The following is a 9,099-nucleotide window of genomic DNA, read 5'->3' as shown; positions in this document are numbered from 1 at the left end:
GAACCTCAGAATTTTGGTGCTTGCAGAAACACAGTAACATAGAGGTCAGGTAAATAGAATTAGAGCGCTGCCCCTCAAGGGAATGAAGAGCATTAAACTCTTCAACTAAATTCAGATTAAGGTAAATGATGTGGGGCTTTGCTTGGTATATTTTTCTAATGCTTTTGTGATGGCCAATACTAGAGATTTAACTGGATGTGTAAATCTCTAGGGATGAGCTTTTAAAGAGCTCTGTAGCTGAGGCATTAAGAGAGTCAAATCCTCTGTTGATCCAGTACTGAGTGGGAACCATAACACACGCTGACCTTCACTATTGGGTTACCCAGAAAACTGGTTTGTTTTGTACATAAATATTAATGGAAACAAGCTCTGAGGTACCTAGTGAAACCACTTCAATAGCAGGACACCATAACTGAGGCTGAGAACTTCCCAAAAAGTTTGCACATTAAGTGACAATAGAAAGAAAGAGCATAGAACCAGACACTCAGGGATTCTGTTATATAATTGTCACTTGAGTTTGAGTGTCTCTGGATTCACCACCAAACACAGGATACCTGCCTCCTGGGTGTTAGGAACCAAAATGTTTCATCTATAATTCTTTTACCCTGAAAGATACAGCACTTGCTGAGACAGTTTCTTTGACACTTATTGGTTCTTTACACTCTTCCACATTAAAGCTAAATGCAGTGGGTGGTGAAAAATGCTATATGACTGCGGCCACATTAGCCCCCTCCTTTCATAAGAGGCATGGTAATGAGGGATTTTGGCAGATGCTAATTTGGCAATTCCATAAATATGCAGCATCTCATTAGCATAATGGCGGGTGCATGCAATTCAAAAGCGCCACTTTCAAAACACACGTTGCCCATGTTGCTGGGTGCCTTTTGAAAGGACACCTGGACTTCAAAAGCCCCTTCTTCCCAAAACCAAACGGCAAGAATGGGCTTTCGAAATCAGGAGTTCCTTTCGACAGGCTGCCGGCAACACTGGCGGCATGCATGTCAAAAGCAACACTGTCAAAGCGTGTGTGGCAGCCGTTATGCTAACGAGGTGCTGCATGTTCTGCTGAAATCCCTCATTACCATGCCCCTTTCAAAAGGAGGGAGCTAGTGTGGCCACAGCCTTAGAGAGGAGAGGATCATTTCTCATTTCTGGAGAAAACATTTTGCTGAGAATGAAGTAGGCAATTTATGGGCTTAGATGAACTAGCATAAGGAACAATGGAAGGCCATAAATGTTTAAATTTATTCATCTCTTTCTCTGTTCACCTTCTGGGTTGTCTTGTGAGAAATATTGGCCCTCTTTCATTTTGAATGATATATAAAATTTGGTGGTAAAGACCATTTACTCCAGTGATACGCTAGCCCCTGAGATACTTATGCGAATTGAACCTGGGCATCTAAAATGTTTTGTTATTGAATTGGTGGTGATTAGTTAATTGAAGGATCCCCATCCTCTCATAGCATAAATCTCCAACAGGATTAGGGAAACTCTCAGAACTTAGCTCTATTACGTATAGTGGATATTGTACAGCTATGGTGTCCAACCAGTTACCAAGCAATAGCCACTGCTGTAGTGAACTAACCACTTTATTCTGAAAATGTGTTTATTGCTCAAGGCAAGCGAGCCCAACTAATCACATGTGGCTAGTGTGTTAGTCACCAGAGGTCTATGGAGAGGAAACAGAGGCAGGCTCTGTGCACAACTGTTTTCTCTACTTTTCACTCCCATGAGCACTGGGAGTCCTGCCTGGATTCCTAATCCATTGCTGCTGGCAAACGAGCCAAGTCTAGCCTTCAGTTCCAGGCTGAGTTTGCAGAGTTAGCACTTTGAAAGACAGATTTGGACTTTATCTGGAAGTGTCTGAGAAGGGATAATTATGAAACCCTCTTGATGGTCAATCTCAGAGTAGCATGGTCATGGAATCAGAACCTCCCTGGCACTGGAGAATGTAGGCATCAACCTCACTGCCCCTCCCATGCCAAACAAGGGGCTCTGCCACTTGAGCTAATTCCCCCGGCAATGCCCTGGGGACAGAGCACACCTCATCCACCAGCAGGCCACAGAGTTTGCTTTGCACAGAGAAGGAGGGCCGAAGGCAAGGCAGCGTTCAGTGGAGTGCTCCTTGCTCCCGATGGTGGCTGGGAGACATTCGACCCCGGGGGCCGCCCTCAGCCTGCGGGTAGCACGCGCTGAAGCTGGTTCCCACCGCTGTAGCGCAGCTCTAGGCTTCCCACTCGGGGACGAGACACAGCTCGCCCAGCTCGCTCCGCCCGCCCGCCTCGGATGCCAAGTGCCTCCCGCCCCTATTTGCAGAGCGGGGACCAAGGTGGCGGTGGCTTAAGCGGGCGCAGCTGCCCCGCGCTGCTTGATGAAGCCTGACTCTCCTCTGCCCCGCGCAGACCAGCCCGGCAGCCGGCTGCCGCGGGACGTCAATGAGGACTGAGCTGGAGCATCCTCCCCTCCGCCTTTCATTGCCTCCGTGGAGCGCGCGGTGCTAGGCCCTCCCCGGCTGCAGGGGGCGATCTCGAGAAGCGGGAGCCCTGCGGGGCCCTTCTTCTCCCGCCGGCGGCAGGAGCAAGCACAGCTGGCTTGTTGCTAGGCTCCCGAGCGCGTCCCCCCGCCCCTGCCGCCCTCCAGCGGGTGGGGCTGTGACTGCGCCTCTCCCCGCCTCTGTCCCAGGGCCGCCTGCTGCGTCCAGCTGGGTCTCCCGGGGCCCGGACTGTCTCCCCGAGAGCAGGTGAGAGAGCTCGGACTGGGGCCCTACTGAGCTTTCAGCGCCCGGCTGGGGACTGGCCTGTCGCTGGGGGCGCGTTATTTGCGGGGAAGGAATAGCGGTTGGGGGTGGGCCGGGGTATCTGGGGGTGCTGGGTGGGTGCATAGGCGGGGTTCCATTTGCAGGGTGGTCAGGGTGGGTCACTTTTGGGCGGTAGCTGGTCTCCCTGTTCAGGACGGTGAATCTCTTTTCCAGCTACTCTTTGAAAGGGAAGTTTCTTTGGGGAGGCATTTTGTCTTTGATAGTAAGAGTAACATAGTTTTGGAGGGGGGAGGAATCATTTGTTATTGCAGGTGGAGGCTCCCTCTGTGGTCGTTTTGCACGGCGGGCTCTCGTTTTTAGATTTTCCTTACACTAATTCCCCCAACTAATCAACCAAACAAAACCCCAAACCCTTCCTGCGATTGCTAGCAGAGGTAGTAATGGCTGGAGCTGCTGTACATAAAGTGCTAGTGGCTATCAGACATGCTTAACAGTACCTACTCTGAGTAAAACAAAAAAGGAACAATATAGCACTTTGAAGACTAACAAAATAATTTGTGAGGTAATGAGCTTTGGTGGACAGACCTACTTCCTTAGTTCTGGAAATTCTGAGTAGTCCTGTGGAAATCAACGGATCTACTTCCAGTGCATAAAGTTAATGATGTGCACAAATTTTTGCAGGATTGGGGGTCTATGTTTGTATATAGCATACATAAACATATCTCTTTTTTACTTCACAGGCCACATAAATTAAGAGGAAATGGCTAGAAAACATGAGCACTTTGGACTAAGTTATCTAGAAGAACTAAGTATGATTAAAGAGCGAGAGGTTATATGCAAGGAATCTCGGCGGGATTTTCTTAAATTCAAACAAGCAGTAGCTACTGCTCATACAAATGTGAGCAATCAACCCTTACTGGAAGATTTAACACCAGATAAATCATGTGAGTTGGAGCGGTATCATCTTCAGAGGTCAGAAAGTCCACATGAACGTATCATTAATATAAATAAAAATGTCCCTAATGAATTCTTTGGCAGTTCTGAAATTCCCAGAAAAATAAGGATCTCTCTTGAAGTAAGAGACATGAAAAAACAAACTCATGATCCCAGAATGATGGCTCAAAGAAATAAGTCTCCTGTAAAACAGGATAGTCTTGACAAAAATCAGAAAAGTACCTCTGAAAAACTAGCAGTGGAAAATAGTCATGGTGGTCATGGAAGTACAAGTGTAAAAATGCCAGTAATAGCCTCTTTAGCAGGTACCACTAAAAAAATCACTATGTTAAAACAACCAGCCCCACCTCAGAAGCTTAAATATCGCAAACTTATTCTTCGTCCAAGAGTAGTACCTTATAACCCTCCCATTCTGTTACAGACGGTCAAAGATAGTAGAAAAGATCCAGATCGAGCCTACTTTCTAAAGACAAACATTAAGCCTGTAAAAATAAACAGAAGTAAAGAAATTAGCAATGACAGTAAAGAAAGTGATGATGAATCTAGTTCTACAGCTTCAGATTCAAGTGAAAATGCTTCTCAAAAGAAAAAAGTAATTAGGAAAAAAGATAAAGTATGCAAAGAACTTTCAAAAGCAAGTCAACAAGGTTCAGTTACTGAGCTGGGAAGAGCACTGAGTAAAAGAAGCAGTGTTCCCTGCAGCCATCCAAGTGTGAGGTCTACTTCAGAGCGGTTGGAGGAGGCTAGAGACGTAACTAGACCAGACACTTCAAAAATATACGAGGAGAACTTCCAGCAGAGCAAACCAGAAGAGCTTACTTCCACACCAAAGTTGCCTGTGCGAGTGGTTGCAAGGTCTATTGATGAAATAATTGCTTCTCTGCAGTCTCCTTTTCAGTCTCCCTCAGACCAGATGATCAAAGAACTCCTGGAGAGTGTTCTTGGCCAAAACTACAACATAAAAATGGAAGTAGGTGAACCAGAACGAGAGCAATATTTTCTTTTGGGTAAATGTTGCTCTTAGAAAAGTTGTATATTTGTTTTCATAGCCTACAAGGTGTTATAGCACAGAGGCCAGACAAAACAAATAGATAAAACCACTGATGGGTCATAGAACTTCCTTCATTTTTTTACTGTCAATTTGCAGCATCCTTTAAAAGTTAAAGCCAAGCCAATATTAAAAGATAACTTCATTTAAGGGCCTCTTTTTTGCATGCGAGTCACATTACTTTGCTTATAATCTAGGCAAGTTTTCTATTTCTTATTTAAAGGGATGTGTTTGATATGAAGAGATTAACAGTAGCGTTAATTATAGTTAGAAAGATAATATAAAGGATGTCAGTTTTGAGTTATTGCTTAGCACTGTGAAGTCACAGTAAAACTGTTAATATGTTCCTGTTATATTTGTTAATGTAAATGCTACTGAAGACTGTTGATTAGACAGAGAGTTTTTTACTTAGCTATTACCGATTTAGTTCCTAAGCAGGACAATAGGTTTTACTGTCAGATGGTTCTTTGACCGGTGTGAAATAAGTTGGTGAATGAAGATCTTGCTCCATTTCCAAGCTGTCTGTTATTCACACAGAATCATAGAAATGAAGGACTGGAAGGAACCTCCAGAGTTCACCAAAGCCAGCTCCCTCACTAAAACCATTATTACAGCTGGCAGTCATGTTGGTAGTCCCTAAGATATCGCGGAATAAATGGGTGTGGAGACTGAACTACTCTTCCATGTGAGGGTGGGTGCTTTAGAAGAAGGCAAGGCAAATTGGTGGAAGTGTGAGACCTTATGTATTTTATGGGTAGACAGAAAACTTCATTTTCTGTAACTGTCAATGCAGTTATGATCATTAAAGTCAATTGAGATAACCAACATTGTGTAGTTTGATTAAATGCAAAAGTCAGATGAAGACAAATAGTAGTTATGTAAATTAACTGAACTTCTGTTTTAAACAGGAGCATATGTGAGTACATCCCACTGTAATTTCTTGTTCAATTTGCATTAAAAATTATGAGTTTTATGCAACATTATTTCTGTCAACTATTTATAAGAACTACACCTGTCTTATGCCTGATTTTCAGTGTGGCCCAACATCCTCTAGATCCTTAAATAAGTGGCTTAGTTTTTAAAAATGCTCAGTTCACAGTTTGAGGTGGGCAGGAGAGATTCTCTATTGTTTTCTTTGTGAGTTGCTGGGCACAGAACATTTTTTAAAATCTATATAGTTGTATTTCGTTTCTGTTACCTAAAACTTTTCATTGACCAGGTTCAGGTTAAAAAAATCTAAAATGGAGAAATCTTGGCTGGTTTGTTTATTCATTAGCATTTTTATCATCTAAAAGAAACCTTAATGAGGGAGAATGCAGCTTTAACAATTGTTTTTTAAGTTGTATAAAGTTGAAGGCAGTTGCTGCATGTATTTTCACAAGAGAAATGATTTTTTAAATAGTATAAAGAGTCCTGCAATTATTTTAATCTGTTGTGTACATCTTCTCTAATATATGTTGCTGAGTTCAGTCCTTGCCTTTACAAACAAGTTAGAAATTTGTTCTTTTTTGGTGAAATGGAATATCCGTGAAATACATTTATTGAAATGAAAACAAGCTGTTGTAATTTACTGAGATTTTATTTACTTACGTACTTTCCCCTTATCTCATTCTTGATTGGTATTGACTACATAATGCTAATATGTTGTTTTATTGTTACAAGTTTGACTACAATTTACCCAGCCTTTGAAAGACTGTTGTGATACAGGGACAGGTATGCCAACCTGGTGGCAGGACATGACCCCCCAACCATGTTTTCCTTGGAGTCCTGAGAGAGAGCTAGTTATGAATAATAGTTTTCACCATGTTTTGTTGTGGATAAGAATTTTAATAATAATTTTAATATGCTTGTCAGTACTTGCTAACTCTAAATATACTGAATTACCTAGTCACTAGTTGACTTTATTAGCCATAAGGGGGAGTGTATATTCATTGCAGAAACATACACCTAACCCTCGATTTACGAACTCCTGATTTTTGAATTTTCACTACAACAAATGAGGTGAATTTGTCTTTTTTTTCAATTTACAAACACTGTTTTCTCTACAATGAAGAGCCAACCTTTGTCTGAGTGTCACGGAGGAATACGGTACAGCCATGCTCCACCTGCGGCTCCAGTTTGATTTACAAATATTCACCTTATGAACAATTTTCATTGAAAGAATTATGTTCATAAATCGAGGGATAGTTAAAAACAGCAAGGTGGATGTTTGCCCATGAAAGCTTATGCTCCAATAAATCTGTTAGTCTATAAGGTGCCAGAGGACTTCTTGTTCTTTTTGTGGATACAGACTAACATGGCTACCCCTCTGATACAGGGACTAGAGGTATTTCTTTTGTTTAGCATTAAATAGCCTGCAGTTAATCACCTTTATTTTTTACAGCGCAATAACTCCTTGGCAGTCGAAATAACATTGGCTGCATCTATACTAGAAGCATCTGTCTACAGACGTAACTGCGACAAAACTTCCGTCGACAGATCATGTCTGCACATAAAAGTGGACCTATATTTTGATCCACTCTGTTGACAAAGGGCCCCCAGAGCAGCTTTTTTATTGACAACATGCATTTTGTGTGCAGATGTCCTGCGAGTTTTGTTGACAAAACCCTAGGTGTGTCCACAAACCTCTCTAGTGTAGACAAAGCCATTTTGGGTTCTATGGGTAGAAGAGAAACAGTTTTGTTAGTAAAATAAATATCTGGGCAAAATGACCAAAAAAACTTGAGCATACAAATATTGTTACTAAACAAGAACTATGTAATGGTAAAAGAAAACAAACTAACACCAAATATAATTTTATTTTTAAAATTTTTGCATCTATCTGTCTGTCTCTGGGTACTACAAGTCCATGTCCAAATGAAGGGCCATTGAAATTGTCTCCATTATGTTTAAAGGTTTAGCTTATCACTTTACTGTGCATCAGAGGTCTCTTGGTAAGGGTTGGTCGGTGTTCAACTGTTTTCCTTTGACACTTACAGCTATTCATGATATTTATGTCATTTTAATGTTTTCTGTTTATGTTCTATCTGAAGTTTAAATTGTGGTTCTGACATAACCACTTCTTGGATAGATCTACTTATAGTGCACCATTAATTGAGAAGGCAATAGCAATAGCTGACAACTTAAGCAGCAATGCTGAAACTGACTGAACATGCATTTTCCACCAATTAACCAACACTTCAATATTGCTTGCTGGTAAAGTGAGAACAGTTTCATATATACAGAGATTATATACAGATATTTCAAACTTTGCCTTTTGCACTTTTTTCTTGAGGCCCAATCCATCTCCTGTTGAAGATGAAGGGAGTCTTTTAATTGATTTGAATAGGATTTGGACTAGGCTTTTAAGCAGGAAGGCCAGACTCTTCTCATTTGCTTTATTTTCTGGTTAAAGCTAACTTGTGAATGAAGCTCCTGCCTGGCTCTTCACTGTTCCTCTGTGAAAGAAACATGATGCATTTTTCATTGCAAGCGTGATTACCAGGGCTATTGATTGTTGTAGAACTGATGTTCATCCTTTTATTAATTTTTCTACTGCTTCTGCTTTTTTTGCTTAATTGGTACAGGAACGGTAATGTTATTCTGGAATGCTGATATAAGCATCCATTTCAAATTGTGTCCAAGTATTGCTTCTCCTTCCACTAAAGCATCTCTAAGAGTCAGTCTTTTCACTGTTTTGTAGGCTCCTGTACCTATCCATCCTGACAATTGCAACTCTCTCTCTCTGGTCTTCCTGACACTCACCCTCACTTCCAAAGAATATTCAAAATACTGCTAAGATCATCTTCTGGGCCCATTTGTTTGAACACACCACCCTACTCTTTTGAGTCCTTCCACTGGCTTCCTGCAGAAACTTGTTGCAGATTTGTTCAGGTCAATCTTAGTTTAGAGTCTTCTTTCTTATTTGTACTTGTACTTTATTGTGTCAACACCCCAACTCCTCTGCTCTGCTAATGCTATTTTCTGCATAACACTGCCAAATTATTTACTTGCTTCACAAGCACTGTCACATGTTCTTCTATGCAACCCTTATGTCAGTTAAGTCACTACATTTTCCTCCAAAATACACACTTCTGAAATTGTCTGGTGACGGTGGCATGGAGCTAGAGACCTCTGATGTTTAATTTATTTGCTTATATCATATAAAACACCCTCATCAGCTCAAAATAGTATAATTGCAGAAAGAGATTCTATATAAACATGTTCTTATTAATGCTGTTGCTGACCTGTGATATATAGGCCAGACTAGATGATGTAGTGGGTCCCACTGGCCTTAAACTCTGACTCCTTCTTCACTGTTTCTGATTTTATAGTCACTTATATCTTATGTTAGACTGCA

At 41.5% G+C, this 9,099-nt stretch overlaps 1 protein-coding gene across 1 annotated transcript in view; it reads left to right on the top strand.

Annotated features, from left to right (window-relative positions):
• The first annotated feature begins 2,660 nt into the window (after nucleotides 1–2,660).
• Nucleotides 2,661–9,099, top strand: part of TTC6 (tetratricopeptide repeat domain 6) — a 108,872-nt gene continuing 102,433 nt past the window's right edge. Inside the window, exons 1-3 of the mRNA XM_074997534.1 lie at nucleotides 2,661–2,740; nucleotides 3,499–4,719; nucleotides 8,327–8,331. Of these exons, the coding sequence (XP_074853635.1) occupies nucleotides 3,519–4,719; nucleotides 8,327–8,331 (1,206 nt within the window). The 5' untranslated portion in view covers nucleotides 2,661–2,740; nucleotides 3,499–3,518. The remainder of the gene's footprint in view (nucleotides 2,741–3,498; nucleotides 4,720–8,326; nucleotides 8,332–9,099) is intronic.

The sequence above is a fragment of the Carettochelys insculpta genome, chromosome 6 (assembly GCF_033958435.1).
Source record: "Carettochelys insculpta isolate YL-2023 chromosome 6, ASM3395843v1, whole genome shotgun sequence".
Taxonomy (NCBI): domain Eukaryota; kingdom Metazoa; phylum Chordata; order Testudines; family Carettochelyidae; genus Carettochelys; species Carettochelys insculpta.
Note: the sequence above shows the minus strand (reverse complement) of the source record. Positions and strands in the feature narration are given on the sequence as shown.